The sequence below is a fragment of the Sciurus carolinensis genome, chromosome 6 (assembly GCF_902686445.1).
Source record: "Sciurus carolinensis chromosome 6, mSciCar1.2, whole genome shotgun sequence".
In the NCBI taxonomy this organism is placed as follows: domain Eukaryota; kingdom Metazoa; phylum Chordata; class Mammalia; order Rodentia; family Sciuridae; genus Sciurus; species Sciurus carolinensis.
The window spans coordinates 97,592,212-97,612,285 of NC_062218.1; the positions used below are offsets into that span (position 1 = coordinate 97,592,212).

The window sequence follows — 20,074 nt, forward strand, 5'->3', positions numbered from 1 at the left end:
AAAACAAAAAGGGCTAGGGATGCAGGTTAGTGGTAGAACACCCCTGGGTTTGATCCCCAGCACCACAAAAAGAAAGGATTCAGGTACAGTGGCACACTCCTACAATTCCAGTGACTCAGGAGCCCGAGGCAGGAGAATTGCAAGATGAAGGTCAACTTCAGCAACTTAGTGAGTCTCAACTTAGCAAGACCCTGCCCCTGAGTTCAACTAAGGCAATTCCAGCCTCTGTATCCCCCTCTCCACTCTCATTTCTTCTCCAACTCTCCTAATAGTGCTAGTGTTTAAATAATAACTCCAGGGGCTGGGGAGATGGCTCAGTCAGTAGAGTGCTTGCCTTGTAAGCACAAGGCCCTGGGTTCGATCCCCAGGACCCCCCCAAAAAATAATAATAACTCCAGAAAGGGACAACTTCTATTTTGAATTAGTAGGAATATCAATACACAAAGCAGAAATGTCGCTCCTTTTTTTAATTTTTTTTAGTTGTAGATGGACACAATATCTTTATTTATTTATGTGGTTCTGAGGATGGAACCCAGTGCCCCAAGCATGTGAGGCAAGTGCTCTACCACTGAGCTGCAACCCCAGCCCCAAATATGTCGTTCTTCATAATATTCATGCTCACAAACATCCAAAAGCTGAGTTTACCAGCCCCTGCTACACCTTTTTGGTTTTACCCTGTAGAAAACATACTCAGTGGTTAAGCAGCTCAGCAAGTTGGAAAATACAACAAGTAGGGAAAAACTCACAGCTTTGACACTACTAAAGGTCAAGTAGCTTAGAGCTTTCCATGACAGCCCTTAGCTACAGCTAGCCATCTGACAAAACGGCCCAAACAGAAAAGGGTGACAAAGCCACTAGCCCCAAGGTCTCTCCACTCTTGAAAACACAGTAATCTCCTCAACATCAGGAATTCTTTTTTGCATTAGCGTCCCCCAACACTTTCCACAGGGCTGCCACCTACTAGGGCCTCAAGAAAAGTGAGTGACTCAAGCACGGTGATGCACCCCTGTAATCCAGCTGTTCAGAAGGCTGAGGCAGGATGATCACAGGTTCAAAGCCAGCCTCAGGAAACTTAGTGAGGCTGTAAGCAACCCAGTGAAATCCTGTCCCAAAATAAAAAATAAAAAGGGCTGGGAATGTGGTTCAGTGGTTAATGCCCTTGGGTTTAATCCCTGGTGAAAGAAAGAGAGGGAGGGAGGGAGGGAAAGAAGGGAGGAAGGAAGGACAGACAGACAGAAGGAAGAAGTGAGTAAAGAAGAAAAGTGAGTGAAATAGTCAGATATCCTGCCAATGACTGCAGTCTCACAGGGTGGAGGCATGGGAGCACTCATGGGGTAGTGCACCGTGCAGTGGAAAGAACTTTGGAGCCACAGTTAGGTTTAAATTCGGGCTACAGCAAGCTTTTTAACCTTGATCAAATTGCTTAATCTCACTAAATCTGTTTCTTCATCTATAAAATGGGGAAATACCCACTGTTATATAAAAGTAGGTGTAAAGTCAGAATGAGATAACATTCCTCCACTTTTACTAGTTTGCTACTAGAAGCACTGAAAAAGTTTGCAGTGACAGCTATATCTTCTAAGTGGAAAAAGGGCCTTGATTTTATTAGAGAAACAATATAGGATATCACAATGAGATGGTGAAAATTGAGTCTTGGTAGAGAAAAATATTAGACATTACAATAGTGTGTGGCCATCCAAAGGGCCACAATACACAGATATATAGTGTATCTTTGGTATTAAAATTTCATGGGGGACTAGGCAATTGGGGGAAAGTCTGAAAACATGATAAAGAGCAAAAGGTTAAGAAACATTTGATTAGATGAGCTCAAAAGGGTTGATCCAGTAGCACATGGTCAGCAAGCTCATTAATTTGCATAATGGTCATGCATAGGATGATCAATTTGTCTCATTTTGCCCTGGACTTTACTGGTATAGGCACAGAAAGTCCCACATCTGGGAAATCCCTCTATCCTGGAATTGTTGTTCACATTTCTCATGAGAGAGATCATTGAAAGCGTTCCTATTTCACAAATGACACCAAGAAACTTGGTGGATGTCATGAAGGCCTCAAAGCACTTCAGCAGCATTCCTGAGATAAGACTGGTATTTTCCAATGCCCAGTCATATGCATGGAGCTCTCTGCCCCTGACCTCCAAAAGAATACAATGTTACTCATGCATCAACTGTGCCACTTCCTTCTCACAACCAAGTCCAAGGGCAGTATTAGGAGAATAAGGAGAGAGACAGCTAGTCAGCCCACAGGATCACATCCTTGTCTATGAGCTGCCTGGTGGAACCTGAAGCTTAAGTTCTGGGCTGTAGGCTGTTCTGTTGTACTGGATTCTCCCTATCTCCAGGGTAGAAAATTGCAGAAGAGAGAATACCAGGTATAAACTCATGAGTCAGAAAGATTCCACAAAGTTCTCCACATGTATCTAAGCAGCTAGAATCTTTGACAAGGTTTTTGTCCCAAACTCAGTTATTGTTGATGCTAGGAATCAGGGGTCACCCAAAGCTTCACCTGAATGGAAACAGGTTATTCTCCTCTTTCCCTATCCAGTAGTGAAATCCCTGGTATAAGTAAATGCAGAAAAGGGCATTCCCTCTTTAGACCACATATAATTAAAATACAACACGCTCTGCTGTAGAAGACTAAGGCTTGCAGCTTAATGCCGACTCAAAGAAGGATAAAGTATTCATCCTTTCTTAGAAAAGATTAGCTCCACAAGGACAGGTCTCCAAATTGACACCAAATCCAGGAGTAAGAGATGACTGTGCTACAGAGCATGATCTGAGCACCAGCAGAGGCCCCAGAGAAAAATCCCCAGGAATACATGACCAAAGAGCTAGCATTGTAAGAATGTTCTGGATTAGCTCTCCAAAAAAGAAGCTTACTCCACAAGAGACTGGCAGACAGCCTCTGCAGCACAGCTTCACTTAGAAAAAGAGAAAATGAATGAAGAAAAAGGCAAGAAGCAGGATAAGCAGGTCAGAGTATTAATTTACAAACATGAAAAAGAGCATCCACCTATGTGAGAAAAGGTACAACTTCCCTTTAGAGACTGTCATGTTCTTCTGAATAGCAAGTCTTCATTCTCTGAGAATGAAAACAAACATTTATTGCATCCCTATGTCCCAAGAATTTTCATGTGTTATGCCCCATTTAACTGTCTTTTTAAATATTTCCATTTTATGCAGAGGAAAATCCGCTCCTAAGAGGTGAAGTAACTTGCCCAAGGTCATATGGCTAATAAGTGGTAGTCTCAGAACTAAAACTCATGTCTACCACACTCCAAAAATCTGTTATGTCCCTTCTTAAAAAAAAAATGGTTAATTCATCTGAGGACAAGTCAGGTGACAAGGTTGCTTAACCATGCCATTTGGAGTTTAAAAAAAAAAAAAAAAGGAAGGAGGGAAGGAAGGAAGAAAAAAAGAAAGAAAGGGTACATTTCATATATAGAAACATAGAAACTGAGAGCTCACATGGTTCTAAAATGTCTCTGAAACAATTCCAGAGGTGAGTTACTACTTCAGAAAATGGCCCTATCAGTTAGGTTATGCCTCGTCTAGCCCTCACAACCCATACCACTCTGAAGGACAGCAACACTGGAGGACTAAGTTCTGGTGCATTTGTTATTGTAAAATCCACTGTTACTTTCAGTTTCACTCAGCCTTTTTTCCTGCTGATGAAACACACCAGGACTCAAAGTCAGCATCAGTAGAAAAGCAAGTCAATAGCTGGCCTTCAGAAAATAACAGGGAAAAGGTAGAAAACAGATATCAAAGTATCAAGCAATTTTTTTTTTGGTGGGGGCGTGGACCAGGGATTGAACTCAGGTGTACTTGATGACTGAGCCACATCCCCACTCCTATTTTGTATTTTATTTAGAGACAGGGTCTCACTGAGTTGTTTGGAGCCTTACTTTTGCTGAGGCTGGCTTTGAACTTGCGATCCCCTGCCCTCAGCCTTCTGAACCGCTGGGATTACAGCAATTTTTCATTTATGGTTTGCCATATGCCTGACACATTCCCCAGTCCCATCATCTGTAAAATGGGGGCAGTAAGTCTTTTCTATTGCCAATTTCATCGGCATATGTATTAATTAGCAAATTAAACATTTGGAAAAAAGGTTAAGATAAATCTGGTGTGTCAAAACCATCTTTAAAAATCCAAAGGTGACAGGGTGTGTAGTGTAGCCTGTAATCTCAGCTACTTGGGATGCTGAGGCAGAAGGATCACAAGTTCAAAGCCAACCTTGACAACTTTATTAAGCCCATCTCCAGTGGTAGAATGACCCTGGATTCCTCCCTACCTCCAGCCCCCACCACCTGCCCAGCCCCCCAAAAAAAGTCCAAAGGCCATGTTCTCAAGTGAAACCACAGACCAAGTTCTGACCCATGACACAAACTTCAATCCTAATATCATTACACCCTGGCGCCCAATAAATTTACTCAGTCCCCAAATCTGGATATGCTTCCATCAGAAAATAAAAAACTTGGGGTGCAGTGAGAGCTAAAACACACAAAACATCTTTCACACTTGTTAAAAAAAAAAACACTATTACTAATTGTAAACACATCAGTTTCTTCTCTTAGCAAATATGAAGGATTCACTTTCCTCCTGCCTACCTAGTCTGTGTTAATCTAACCTCCTTCCATTCCTCAAAGCAGTTACAGTTTTGCTGTTTTATTGAGGTGGGAAAACCAGCTTAACTTCAATCAAATCCAGGCATTTCAAAACATTCATTAGAAAATTGATCTTACATATGGATCATATATATATATATACACACACATATATATATACATATATACATATATATACATATATATATACATATATATATATATGAAGATATCAAACAGTCCTCCAGCTCCTATAGTGCAAAGGAAGCCCCTACTGGTTCTCAGGCTTCTTTCCTGATATCTGGCCTTTCCCATCCTGAGGGCCCATTCCAGCAGCTCATGTGTCAAGTCATTCTCTCCTGCCTTATGAAGCAGAGATTCTCAAAGCAAGGATTCCAGGACCACCTTAATGAGAACCACCTGAGACAGAGACCACAGATGCCCATGCACTGTCCTTCCCGAAGTTCCTGGGGGTAAAGCCCAGGGATTCTGCACAAATTCCCTAGGTTGTCTGAAATACACCAAAGTCTGAAACCTCTACATTAAGGACAAATCTTCCACCTGCCAGGACAAAGGAAATCACGCAAAAGGATAGTAGAAATACTTGGAGAACAGGGCGCGATTTCATAGGGTGAAGACACACAGAGGTCTCTGTCAATAACTAAAATGTAAAAAAAAAAAAAAAAACTAAAATGTCAATACTTGGAAGGGCCTTGGAGATTAACACCTAATCCACCCCTTCTTTGGACAGATGAGCACAACTGAGACCAAGACAAAGAGGACAGGAATCAAAGAAACTAAGATGCAGAACCAAAAGCGAGACTCGGACTCCCAGTGCCTCATCTCCTGGTGTTGAAGGTGTCGCTGGAGACATTTTTATTGGTAAAGGCAAAAAGAGAACGCAGCCCTTGAACCGAGAGCCTAGGACCTACTTGGACGTCTCGTTTTGGAGACACTGGAGGGGAATGTGTTGGGACCCCGAAACACTAGAGGGAAGACGCGGAGGCCACTGGCGAGAAGAGGCCGGGGCAGCGTCCTGAGCCCCCCGCCCAGCTCCAGGGCCGGGCAGCCCTCACCGCCCCTACCTTCGGCTTCCAGCACGGCAGCCGAGGGGCAGACACAAACCCCACAATTCCAGGCGGCCGCAGCGGCAACCAGCTCCCCGTGCGCAAACGCGGCGGCGACCGTCTGAACCGTGAGCGCGCGGCTATTACGTTGCTAGCAGCCTCGGCCAATCGTAAGGCTACCAGAACCGCCGGCGGCCGCCTCGCCCCGCTTCCGCAGAATCGTGAGCCCCGCCGCCTCGGTCTTCTGTTAAGGCCCGCCCCCGTCGTCTTCCTACGCGGAGTTCGGGACGCCTTTCTCTTTATGTCCCTCCGCCAGAGTAAGAGAAGCCTGGAAGAGAGACCCCGGCCTGGTTTTGCTTCCAAGCTAGAAGTTCGAAATTTCTTCTTGATTTCCCAGCATCCTGATTTCTTTCTAGCGGGAGGATCCTCAGAAAGGAACCGGAGGGGGTGGAAGGTAAAAATAAATCAAGCTGTTATGACTCAGTTTATGACCAAAACCGAATCTCAAGCAATAAATAGCCCTTTGGATATTCATGCAGAATAAGACCACCTGTAAGTCATCCACTTTATATAACTGCGTATTGTATACATTTTCTTAAACGATCAATTTTTTTTTTTTTTTCAGGGCTGGGGATCGAACCCAGGGCCTTAGTTCTTGTGAGGCAAGCACTCTACCAACTGAGCTATATCCGTAGCCCCGTAACCAATTATTTTAAAAACAAAAGATCGCCAGCAGTTCTAATCCTACTGTACCACTGTCTTATTTTGTCTGTACCAGGTGTTTCAACACATTTACTTCTCATAATTTCCTAAAATGGAAACTGCCGTTCCCTTTTTATAAATGGAGAGGCAGAGGTTCAAAGAAGTTTTAAGGATCTATAAAGTTATATAGTCAAGAGGTGGTAGAAGTGGGAATTCAAGCTAGAGTTAGGTGCCCCTTAACTCCTATTCTGTTTCCACTATACCTCCTGTTAGACCTTCCTCTTGACTAAACATACTAAATCTGACCAGTAAAATGGATATTCTGCTACCTTCGGAGGCAAGACCGAGTGATTCCTGGTCATTGGTAAGAGGAGAAAAGGATAATCTCAATATCTGCCAAATAATCCAAGTGGCAGATGTTTACAAGAGCCAATAAGGTTCTTTTTCCTTCTCCACATAGTGTGTGAGCTTTTAGTAGTCAATTTACCCTCTTGATAATTACTTTAAGCAGGTGAGAAATTGACTTCATAACCACTGAGCATACTTTAGTTAGTAGCCTGAGGATGGAGAACAAGTCCTGGGCAATAGTTGAGGGAATAGTAACAGTATATAAGAAAGGTCTAAGGGCTGCAGTTGTAGCTTGGTGGTACAGCACTTGCCTAGCATGTGTGAGGCACTGGGTTCGATCCTAAACACCACATAAAAATAAATTTTTTTAAAAGGTACTATGTCCATCTATAGCTAAAAATTTTTTGGGAAAAAAAAAAAGAAAGGTCTAGATAAAACACTAAGATACTTTTCCCAGGGTACTGGATAGGAAAGGTCACAGAACAACCCAACTTTCCTATAATGCACTCAGGAGACCAGTGAGAGAAGCAGGGCCCAGGAATAATTCTAGCTTGTACCACTGCCTCATACAGTCCTAACTTGGAATGGGGTTATATCATAATAAACCCATAGCAAGATGAAAATATTGTAAGTCAAAAACTCATTTAATATACCCCTAACCATCCAAATATCATAACCTTCTAAAAAACTTAGCAACACAGTACACTGTAGAGTCTGTTTACTCTCCTGATTGCACAACTGACAGAATTGTGGTTAGCTGCCCCTAGTCAGCATCTTGAAGGAGTGTCTTATTAAATATTGCTAGCCTGGGAGAAGATCAAAATTCAAAGTACAGATTTTACTGAATGCATATCACTTTTGCATCATCATAAAGTCAAAAATCATAAATTGAACCATTGTAAGTCAGGGACTATCTGTATCATGAGGACAGGCAATAAATGTTGAACAAATATCTATTGCATAAGTAATAAATTATAGAATGAACAGTATAAATTGCAACCAAGTCTGGCACAAGTTATAAAAAAAGATAAACTAATAAAGTGCTACAAGAATAACATCCTTAAACTAGAATATGCTCAAATCTTACAATGAATGTATGGGCCAAGACAAGAGTCCAACCGAACACTGACCTGCCAGTACTCACAAGGGCCTGGATTCCTCTTTGCAACAGATCCAACCACCTCAGGCATTTTGAGGGGGCTTATCAATGACCTCCCCAATCTCCAAACCTTGAAAAACACTAGGCTATGATCTGAATATTGGTATTCTGTCAGAATTTGAACATTGGAACCTAATACCCAAAGTGATAGTATTCAGACATAGGGCTTTGAGGGAACAGGATTAGTGTCCTACTAGTAGATGTGCGATGTGAGGCCACAACATTAAAGCACCATTTTTGAAGCAGAGAGCAAGTACTCTCCAGACATTGAATCTGTTGGCACCTTAATCTTAGACTTCACAACTTCTGAAACTGAGAGCAGTGAGTTTCTGTTGTTTATAAGTTATCCAGTAGAAATATTTTATTATAGCAGCCTTATAGGACTGTGAAAAACCTGGATGAGAACCATCTTCTCAGTGGTACTGACTCCAAGCTCAAGACTCCTCAGCTACTGAAGTCAATGTAACAACTTTGAGCCTAAGCAGACAGCTTCTACTTACATGGCCCCAAGCAAGGACTACTTGTTGAGAAGTAGTCCTAACAAGTGCAAAGTTTGAAATCCAGGGAGCAATGTGAATAGTGGGATCTGTTTCTCTGTATTGTTCTTGGAACGGAACAAAAATAATTTTTTCTTTCTAAATAAATAACAACCAAAAAGCTGTCTTTCCATTATACCTCTGATGTACAGCTTCTAGCTTCCCTCTTCCACTCTCCTGAAGAGCAAAGCTTGGAAGGGTAAAGAGCCCATAACCTTCAAACCAGCTACCATCAGTCAAACCAAAGGAAACCACGACACCAACCTCCAGAGTCCTGACCAAGCAGAAATTTATATGATCAACTTGGCCTTCCTTAACAAGCAGAATGTGTTAAGTAGACCATTTCTCTGAAGGGCCTTTATGAATTAATCTCCCACAAATCTGATACCCTGTTATGTGAAAACATTCTGGCCTCTGGAATTGACTGCCTACTATCTCTGGATGGGAAGCAGGAGCCCCACCTCTGTCTCAACACTTTATTGTCCTGCCTCCTCTTCTTGACCCCTTCCTCTCTGTCCACTCAATTTTCCCCATCCACCTCAAATCCTGCTGCCAGGAATACCTTCTGGACTCCAGACATTTCATTCACTTGAACATGAACATTAAGCTATATGCCAGCCCTTGGCTGTGGAGAGACAGATGTGAACAGTCCTGCTGTGTTCTTACCCTGGAAGAGCTCAGGGTCAAATGAGGAACACAGAAATGTAAACAGATCAAATCAAAACAGTCCAGCAAATGCCATTTTTCAGAAATGTTAACAAAGAGCTCTAAGAATAAGCCCACTCAGTTCACACTGCTGTCTTTTCAGGTCCCTTTCACATTCATCATTTGTTTGTACCAGACACAGTGTAAGACAGGTGAGGCATATTTTATCCCCATTATCACAGATAATTAAAAACTTCTTTCTGAACTCATCAGAACTGTATTGTCCAGCCTGGGGTGACAGCATGTGCCTGTATTCTCAGCAACTCAGGAGGCTGAGGCAGAAGGATCACAAGCTCAAGGCCAGCCTCTGCACTCTACAAGACCTTGTATTAAATAAAAAAAAAAAGGACTAGGGATGTAACTCAGTGGTAAATTTCCCATGGGCACAATCCCCAGTACCAAAAACCAAACAGAACTGTGCTATTCAATATGGTAGGTATTAACCATATGTGACATCAGCACCAAATCTGACAGCAAAGAATATAAAGCGTTTCCCTCATTGAAGAAAACTCTATTGACCAAGAGTACTTTAGAAGACAGGAGCATTCCCAGAAAGCTAAGTCAGGCAGCAAACATGGAAGAAATAGGATGCTAAGGGGCATTCCAAAGGAGATTAAGAGGAAGTGTTCATCTTCTGAACCAGGGTCCTCCACTGCCTGGGCTGTACTCATGTAGAGTGGACTGCAGCATCCAAGGCAGGACAGGGACCAGATGACCTCTACCCTGGGACTTGGACACACCTGAGTTTGTATCAGCAGCTTCATTGGTGGCAGTCAAGAATTCTAGGTTTCTCTACCCTCAAGAGACTTCAAGAACCCCAGTGACTGTGTTTGTTCTTTCTGTGGTTCACTTCTGAAGACCTTAAAGGCAGAAAAGGAAAAAGAAAAAACTTTTTTCAGCCCTTGTGAATAGGCTGTGAGGACTCTGGATGGCGGACTCCCACCTGCTGGAAGGCTTTGGCAGCTCCAATGGGCTTGGGCCAGAGAAAGGTCAATAAATTCAAGCTGCATTAGCTCTTCTTTAAATAGGTCTTTCTGGTTCAAAGGAAAAACACTCAAAAAAAGAGACCCAGAAGACAGACAAGATTTCAAAGTATTCTCACCAAACAGCATCCCACTGAGGCCAAAGCAAAACTCCAAGAACCGTGACTCTGTCTCCAAAAGCACCTTCAATCATATACCCATTCATGTACACAGACATCTGACAAAATGCATTGCCTGCAGGCACTCACAAAGGCATGAGATGATACAAGTACACCCCCACACATGCACAGGGCAGACAGAGCTGTGGCCCCTGTTCCAGTTATCCAGTGCTGCATAACAAAGCATTCCCAAATTCAGTAGCTTAAAGTAAAATCAACAATTTATTTGGCAGTTTGGCAGGGCTTGGCAGGAAAGAATCAACTCTGTTCCATGCACTAACAGCTGGGGTGACTTAACTAAGGCAAGATGGTTCACTCATATGACTGGCAGTTGACACTGACTGTTGGTTGGAACTGCAACTGGTGCTGTCAGCCAGGACACTGACAAGTGGCCTCTCCATGTAGCTACTTGTGCTTAGTCCATTTTCTATTGCTATAACAGAATAGTACAGACTGGCAAATTTATAATGAACAGCAATTTATTTCATTCATCATTCTACAGGCTGAGAAGTCCAAGGTCAAGGGGCTTGCTTTTGGTGGAAGCCAGAACATGTGCAAAGAAGCAAAGTAGGAGGGGCTGGAACCCATTCTGCATTAATGGTATTAATCCATTCATGAAGGTGGAGTCCCCATGATCTCTAAGAGGCCACACCTCTTAATGCTATTACAATGGCAATTAAGTTTCACTATGTGTTTCAGAGGGTACAACCATATCAACCTTAGCAGTTCCTCACGGCTTGATGGCTGGTTTCCAAGAATTAGCATCCCAGGAGAACAAGGCATAAAAGTGCATGGTATTTTATGATCTAGCCTCAGAAGTCACAGAGCATCACCTCTGCCATACTCTCTTGCTTGAAGGAGTCACAAAGTTCTGCCGACAATCAATAAGGAAAGCGAGCTCACCCACCTCTCCATAGAAGGAGGGTCAACATTGCCTTATAAAAAGAACATGAGCAATGAGCTGTGTCATGGCAGCCACCTCATGGAAAATACAGCCTGCCACAAGCCCCACACTCTGACACAAACACCCACACTCCTGAGCATAGCTTACACATTCAGACAAATACAACACACACACATGAGTAGATAACACTAAAACAATTTACATCACAGTGAATGCTGTCACACAGCAATATGCACTTTGTCACAGGCCTATTAGTTACATAATTTCACTGTTATACAATGTAGAGTCAAACATACAAACATACACACACAGAGTGCTTTGAAAATCAGAGCCCCTAAAGAAATCAGATTGAGGAGAGATGTCATCTGTCCCCTCATCCTCCTCCATCTCCCTCTGAAGAACCCATACCCCAAAAAGCATCTTTGTGAAATGCAGAACTTACTGAAGGTATGGAAGGTACCCTTGGGATGATGGAGGAGGGAATTAGCACCATGCATCTGTCTGAGGGCAAACAACATGGAAACCTGCAGCAGCAATTCTTTCCCCCCAAGTCCTCTCTTACCTGTGGCTTCATGGATCACTTTTTATCTGTCCATTCCCTTGCACAGCACCCTGTCAGTCAGTTCACATCTCCCTATTCTAGATTTTCCCTCTGGTTTCCATATTCCTCACCCTTTTATCATGCAGAGTAGTTCACATTTGCCAAAAAAACATGATAAAGGGTTGATGTGAAAACAGAAGAGGACTAGAGCTGGAACTAAGGTGGTCTGAAGACAGGCATCTTCTCATAGGCCACTGCATCACACCAGGCTGTCCAACTGGCTGAGTCTGTTGAACTCAACATTCCAGATTTAAATGCCAGGTGTTGTGGCCCATTCCTGTAATCCCAGAGACTCGGGAGATTGAGGTAGGAGGATCGTGCGTTCAAAGTCAGCCTCAGCAACTAAGCAAGGCCCTATGCAACTGAGCAAGACCCTGTCTCAAACTAAAAAACAAATAGGGCTGTGGATGTTGCTCAGTGGTTAAGCACCCTTGGGTTCAATCCTGGGACAAAAAATAAGTAAATAAAAACAAATTTGAGGTGAGCCAGGTTGACTGCAGTAGTTCATTGTAATCTTCACACTCCACCTGGAAGAGTCCTAAGAAGCAGGCCACTGCAGGGCAGTGGATTTGAAAAGCAACCTACATAGACTCTCTTCCTGCACTTACCTTATTTATCATCCAAGGCTGATTTCCAAGAAGAGAGCTTCAGAAGGGATGGGGTCTGCTACAAGGAAATCCTAGGCATGGTGGGTGCAGGACTTGACCACACCAGCAGTCTTAGGTCAGCAAACCAGTAATGGGAAAAACTTTTCCTCCTCTGACACCATCAGAGTTCCCAAGCACCAAAGTGTTATGAGATTACATCACAACAAATAAATATCATCAGCAGAGTTGCTGGATTTGAGACTGTGAAGCAGAAAAGAGCAGATTTTGGAATCCAACTAACCTAAGTTCTAGTCCTGACTGCCTCTCATACAGGTTGCATAACTATAACCAACCTTAGATGGTAGTTTCCTTATCTATAAAATGGAGGTAGCCTCTATATTATTATGGAGAGTAAATGAGAAAATACAGCTGGGCATGGTGACACACACTTGTCATCATGTCACAGCTACTACAGCGATTGAGGCTAAAGGATCTCTTGAGCCCATGAGTTAGAAACTAACCTGCGCAACATAGTTAGACCCTCATTTCAAGAAGAAGAAATGGTGGAATACATACAAAGCACTTAGCTCAGTACCTGGCACACAATAAGTGCTGAATACATTTTAGTGATTAGTACTATTCTTTTCCGTGCCTCTTGGCTATGCAGACAACATGCTAGGAGCTGAGCAAAGTTAAATCATGCATTAATGTATGTGTGGGTACTTGGAAGCTCACACAGGGAGTACTGCTTTATGTATCTACTTAACATTCCAGGTAATGATCTCACTCTCAGACCTCCATGCACTGCCCAAATATTATATACATCATGGTCAGGCTGTCTGGGAGTTTTCTGGAAAGGTTGAAAGAAGCAGTATTACTCAAGTTGACAAGATCTCCCTCCAGGAGGGAAAAAAAAAAGGTGGAGGGAGGCATATAGAAAAAGAAGTATGGGAGTGTCTCTGGGACAGAGGTTTTCAGGGCTTTTCTGGGGAAAGGAATGCTGCATTCTCTGAGCTGGGTGAGGATGACAGGTTGAATGTGGGTTTTCTCAGAAGTGTCTATTATTCCATATGTTGGAGTACACAATAGGCCAAGGGGCTGGCCACATGCAACTAATCATTCTTATTTGTTTAGCCACTGTGGTTCTGCATTTCCCCATAGCCTCTGCAGAGATGCCCAGGGTAGGAGGCACTGGCACCAAGATCATTATGGAATTATGAGTCCCATTGAAACATCATTAGAGCCACCGCAGGGAAATAAATCTTCCTTGACTGAAATTTGATTCCTTCCCCTTCCTTCTTCTCTTCACACCTACTCCTTAGGAAATAGGCAGGGGGTGAGACATGGAAAGTGGGATAGACTGAGGGGCCTTTCCCCCTGGGCAGGAAATCTAGAGGATCTGGCTTCATTCACTTCCCACACTGGGCAACAATGCCAAAGTAATAACATAACATTAACTAGAACACTGCAGTTTATAAAGCTTTCTCACATTCCTTATGCCATTTAATTCTATGAGATAAAGGTTTTGTTGCACATTTTTAGCCAAAATGGAAACTGATGTTCAAATGTGCTGACACAGCATAGTGCTGGACACATGACCACCCAAAATAGAAAGTGTGGCATGGAGTGCTCCCTAAGGGTCCAAGTAGACTTCAGCCATAATTTAGCTTCAGATCTGATATCTTATATTAAAAATATGTAAGAGTCTACCTATCAAAGTGTGTTGGTTAGTTAATAAATGCATTGAATTCATGTTCCACGTGATGTGATATGATCTGGGGATATGACAGTGAGTGAACAAATTTAGTCCTCGGGTAGATTAAAAATAGCCTCAAATTCTTTACCACTCTGGGCATTGAGAGGCAGCATATATTTCCCCTCCCTTTGAATATAGGCTGACCTATGACCAATAAAATGCAGAAGAAGCAACACTAACTGGGTATAAGCCTTGCCTTTGGGAACTTCATCTTTGTTCTCTCAGAGGTCTTAGCCACACTATAATAAATCCAACCACCCCGGTGAAGAGACATCATACAATTGGAAACAGGCCCAACTGAGCCCAACCTTCTGACCATCCTGCCAATGTACCAGACATGTAAATGAAGCCTTCTTGGATCCTCCAGACCAGATCATCCTCCAACTTAGTGCCCAGGAGAGATCCCAGTCAACATCACATAGAACAAAAGAATTGCACAGCCAAACCGTTCCTGTGTTCCTGACTCACAGAATCATGAGCTACAACAAAATTGTTTTTAATTCATGAGATGGAAACTCTTCCTATAAAGGCCAGATAATGAATATTTTAGACTTTGTGGTCCATATACCATCTCTTCACATAATAACTTTTTCATCTTGTTTCTTGTTTGGTTGGGTTTTTTGTTTGTTTGTTTGTTTGTTTGTTGTACAACTTCCTTAAAGTATAAAAAACGATTCTTAGTGTGCCAGTTATACTAAAACGGGCTATAGAGCTGGGTGCAAAGGCGTGCACCTATAATCCCAGTTACTTAGAGGTTGAGGCACAAGGACTGTGAGTCAAAGTTGGAGTCCAGCCTGAGCAACATAACAAGACTTATCTCAAACAATAATAGGATGGGGGACCTGGGAGTGTGACTCAGTAGTAGAGCACTTTCCTAATGTACATGAAGCCCTGGATTCCATCTCCAACACAGCAATGTGGTATCTATACACAATGTAGTTTTACTCTGTCATAAATAAGAATGAAATAATGATATCTGCTAGTTAATGGATGGAAATGGAGAATATCATGGTAAGAGAAATCAGTCAGACTCAGAAAATCAAGAGCAGAATATTTTCTCTAAAATGTGGAAGTTAGAGCAAAATAAGGGAAAGAAGATGGCAGGGGAGGATATCATAAAGATAAAGGGTAGATCAATGGAATAGAAGAAAGAGAAAAGAGGGAGAGAAAAAGAAGGGAAAGGGGGAGAAATATGGAATGAATTTAACAATGTCATGTTATATACATATATAAATGTACCAAGAAGAATTTCACCTGTTGGTGTATGCAAAAATACCCACAACCAAGTGGGGTTCATCCCAGGAATGCGAGGTTGGTTCAACATCTGGAAATCAATAAATGTAATTCATCACATCAATAGACTTAAGGTTAAGAATCATATGATTATTTCAATAGATGTAGAGAAAGCATTTGACAAAATAAAATACCGCTTCATGTTCAAAACTCTAGAAAAAATAGGGATAGTAGGAACATACCTCAACATTGTAAAGCCTATTTATGCTAAGCCCACAGCCAACATCATTCTTAAGGAAAATCTGAAAGCATTCCCCTTATAAAAACTGGAACAAGACAGGGATGCCCTCGTTCACCACTTCTATTCAACATTATCCTTGAAATACTAGCCAGAGCAATTAGATAGACAAAAGAAATTAAAGGGATATGGTTGTGCTGTGGGGAAGAGAGACGGATTTGTAAACCCCGGAGCCAGGTTCTGCCTGCCGGAGGCCGCTGCTGTGCGGAGACCCCCGGGTGAAGCCACCGTCACCATGTCTGATCAGGAGGCAAAACCTTCGACTGAGGATTTGGGGGATAAGAAAGAAGGAGAATACATTAAACTCAAAGTCATTGGACAGGATAGCAGTGAGATTCACTTCAAAGTGAAAATGACAACACATCTCAAAAAACTCAAAGAATCATACTGTCAAAGACATGGGGTTCCAATGAATTCACTCAGGTTTCTCTTTGAAGGTCAGAGAATTGCTGATAATCATACTCCAAAAGAACTGTGAATGGAGGAAGAAGACGTGATTGCAGTTTATCAGGAACAAAAAGGGGGTCATTCAACGGTTTAGATATTCTTTTTATTTTTTTCTTTTTCCTCAATCCTTTTTTATTTTTAAAAAATAGTTCTTTTGTAATGTGGTGTTCAAATGGAATTGAAAACTGGCACCCATCTCTAAAACATCTGGTAATTTGAATTCTAGTGCTCATTATTCATTATTGTTTGTTTTCATTGTGCTGATTTTTTGGTGATCAAACCTCAGCCCCCTTCATATTGCCCTCTCCTTTTAAAAAATTACACGTGTACACAGAGAGGCCACCTTTTTCAGGACTGTGCATTTTCAGGCTTGTGGTGGTAAATAAGATCAACCAATGTGAGTGTCTATAATGACTTTCCAGTTGGCCCTGAAGTTCTAGCATGTGATTGCTTCACTCCTGGACTGTGACTTTCAGTGGGAGATGGAAGTTTTTCAGAGAACTGAACTGTGGGAAAATGACCTTTCCTTAACTCGATGCTACTTTTAAAATCTGAGGGTCTGGACCAAAAGAGGAGGAATATCAGCTTTGGAGTCAGGACGACAGACATGGTGAGAATGATGACTAACTCCAAAGATGGCTTCACTGAAGAGAAAAGCATTTTAAGATTAAAAAAAAAAAATCTTGTCAGAAGATCCCAGAAAAGTGCTAATTTTCATTAGCAGTTAATAAAGTTATTCATGCAGAAGTGTATATAACAGAACACTGCTCCTTTGTTTTTATTTGTACTTTTGGCCTGGGATATGGGTTTTAAATGGACATTGTCTGTACCAGCTTCATTAAAATAAACAATATTTGTAAAAACCTTACTAATGCTTATTTTATTTTAATTGTATAGAAAAGAAAAAATTGCCTAAAATAAGGTTTTCTTGCATAGGACTGGAAATTATTTGCACATAATACAAATATTTCTTCAGTACTGTATAGTGATGATGTTAATGACTTTGAAGTACTGGAAATTATTGAAGTGCCTTCTGAATCAAAGATTTAATTAAGGCTAAAATATCTCTTTAAAAACTCACAGTGTTTTGTTTTTTAAAAATTTGATATTCCTGTATGGTGCATATATATGATAGTTACTCAATCATGTTGAATAAATGGGCATGCCAAAAGTTCTTAATAGATTTATATTGATAATTTTAGTGTTCCCTTTAACTCTGCTTAGTTAAGGTTTGGTATATTTTGTTTATATTTTCCTCTTATTTCTTTATATATTAAATCTTTAAACTTTGTGTAAAATTAAAATACCATATTAGTTTGCTCATTTCAAAAAAAAAAAAAAAGAAATTAAAGGGATATGAATAGGAAAAGAAGAACTCAAGTTGTCAGTATTTGCCAATGACATGATTCTATATTTAAAGGATCCAAAAAACTCTACCAGAAAACTTTTAGACCTAATAAGTGAATTCAACAAAATAAGATATAAAATCAACACGTATAAATCTAAAGCATTTTTATTCATAAGTGATGAAACATCTGAAAGGGAAATGAGGAAAACAACTCCATTCACAATAGCCTCAAAAAAAATAAAATACTTGGGAATCAATCTAACCAAAGAGGTGAAAGATCTCTACAATTAAAACTACGGAACATTAAAGAAAGAAATGGAAGAAGACCTTAGAAGATCCCATGTTCTTGGATAGGCAGAATTAATATTATCAAAATGGCCATACTTCCAAAGGTGCTGTACAGATTTAACGCAATTCCAATTAAAATCCCAGTGACATTTCTTATAGAAATAGAGAAAGCAATCATGAAATTCATCTGGAAGAACAAAAGACTCAGAATAGCCAAAGCAATCCTGGACAGGAAGAGTGATGCAGGAGGGATCACAATACCAGACCTTAAACTCTACTGTAGGGCAATAGTAACAAAAACAGCACAGTATTGGCACCAAAATAGATAGAATAATGGTACAGGATATAAGACATGGAGACATACCCAAATAAGTACAGTTATCTCATACTAGACAAAGGTTCCAAAAACTTACAATGGAGAAAAGATAGCCTCTTCAACAAATGGTGCTGGGAAAACTGGAAATCCATATGCAGTAAAATGAAACTAAACTCCTATCTCTCACCCTGTACAAAACTCAACTCAAAATGGATCAAGGATCTAGGAATTAGACCTGAGACCCTTCAACAAACAGAAGAAAAAGTAGGCCTGAATCTCCATCACATCAGCTTAGGACAAGACTTCCTTAACAAGACCCCCATAGCACAAGAAATAAAAGCAAGAATCAATAAATGGGATGGATTCAAACTAAAAAGCTTTTTCTCAGCAAAGGAAACTATCAAGAATGTGAAAAGAGGGGGTTTTCAAGATGGCGGACTAGAGGGCGGCTGCATTTCACGTTGCTCCAGGACGCAAGATTCAAAAGAGGAGATAGTGAGAGACTTGGGACCAACTCAAAGCCGCCGGGTGAGTCTCTCCCATTGGGGAGGCATCCCGGATGGGGCGGTAGCCCCGGAATGCAGGGAACTTTGTGAAGTAGAGTTGCTCGGCGAGATGCCCCTCCCCCCACTGGAGCGGTGAACACGGACAACTGGGATCATCGTAGAGGCGGTGGCTCAGCACAGCGCTTGGACTCGGAGCAACCACTGGGGCTCCGGGCGGCTGCCTGAGGAGGAGCTGCGTGGCGAGCTGTTTGAACTCAGAACGACCTCTCTAGAACATCGGTGGCCTGCCTAGAGGAGGAGCGCAGTGGGTCGCTTGGTCTAGGAGTAACTGCATCAGAGCCACAGGCGGTTGCCAGAGGAGGAGGCGAGTGGTGAGTTGATTGGACTAAAAGCGACCGCTCCTGAACACCAGTGGCCTGCCTGGAGGAGGAGCGTGGTGGGTCACTTGGTCTCGGAGCCACCGCTCCTGAACACCCGGGGGGCTACCCTGAGGAGGAGGAGGAACAGGGCGGGTCACTTGGACTCGGAGTGACTGCCTAGGGCTACGGGCGGTTGGCAGGATGAGGAGACGCGAAGTGAGTTGCTTGGACTCCTAGTGACTGCGTCGGAAACTGGGCCGCTGTCCAGAGGAGGAGGTGTGTGGCGGGTCTCTGGGTATCGGAGCAATTGTACAGGGCTCCAGGTGGCAGCTCAGAGGAGGGGCCACATAGCCAGGCGATTAGGTGCAGAGCAGGGTCCCAGGAGCTAGGTGACTTCTTGCTGGAAGAGCCACACAGAGGCACGCCTAGGGGCGGAGCGAAGTTTCCAGGACTGCGGGCAGATTCTCTGGGAAAGGCAGCTTAAGGAGACTCACCTGCGAAGGGTGAGGCTCCCAGGCCCAGGAGGTAGGTTCAGGCCCCTGGGAACGTTGCAGAGGAAGACAGCCCAGCCCAGGCGGTAGTTGTAGATTGAGGGGAACCTCTAGGAGGGCAACTGACCAGCGAGACGTCCCCACCAAGTGAGTCTTCCCTGCCGGGTGAGGTTTTCCCACAGGGACGGTAAAACCAGAGACACAGGCACAAACAGGCCTTGCCTCAGCCTGCAGCCTAGTTCCCCGTTGGATGACCATTGGTCAACAAGTGGAGGCACCTCTGCCCACTAGCAGGGAATATATGCCACCTGAGGGTCACTACCCCTAGAGAGGCAACTTCTTCGTGGAGCTCCACATTATCAACTTCCTCCAAGACTTCAGGCTACTGAAGGATAAGAGGGGATATACTAGCAATCTTCAGGGACATTATAAGTCGATAGAGGAAATCTGCAATATCTTAATGACCCCCTGATTCCTGAACAATATGAGAAAACAAGGGAAGAAAATGCTCCAAACAAATCTAGATGTTACATCAATAAAATCCAAAGACAGCATGGCAGAAGAAATGACAGAAAGGAGTTCAGAATGTACATAATTAACATGATTAGGGAAGCAAACGATGAGATGAAAGAACAAATGCAGGCATTGAATGATC

At 42.5% G+C, this 20,074-nt stretch overlaps 2 protein-coding genes across 3 annotated transcripts in view; one reads left to right on the forward strand and one right to left on the reverse strand.

Moving 5' to 3' along the window:
* The window catches only part of Sil1 (SIL1 nucleotide exchange factor), a 247,861-nt gene extending 242,031 nt beyond the window's left edge, over positions 1–5,830 (reverse strand). Inside the window, exon 1 of one of the 2 annotated variants that reach the window (XM_047556173.1) lies at positions 5,713–5,830. The gene's annotated coding sequence lies outside the window, so the exon portion shown is untranslated. Of the gene's footprint in view, positions 1–5,559; positions 5,658–5,712 lie in introns of those variants that run through there. The other variant, XM_047556175.1, reaches the window with a different exon arrangement.
* Positions 5,831–15,801: 9,971 nt separating this feature from the next.
* LOC124986979 (small ubiquitin-related modifier 1) lies at positions 15,802–16,865 on the forward strand. Its single transcript, XM_047555840.1, has 2 exons — positions 15,802–16,205; positions 16,654–16,865. The coding sequence occupies exon 1, from the start codon at positions 15,900–15,902 to the stop codon at positions 16,140–16,142; it is 243 nt and encodes an 80-aa protein (XP_047411796.1). The 5' UTR covers positions 15,802–15,899; the 3' UTR covers positions 16,143–16,205; positions 16,654–16,865.
* Positions 16,866–20,074: the final 3,209 nt, after the last annotated feature.

Coding starts and splice junctions, on each gene's coding strand:
- LOC124986979 (XM_047555840.1), top strand. CDS start 15,900: ATGTCTGATCAGGAGGCAAAACCTTCGACTGAGGATTTGGGGGATAAG.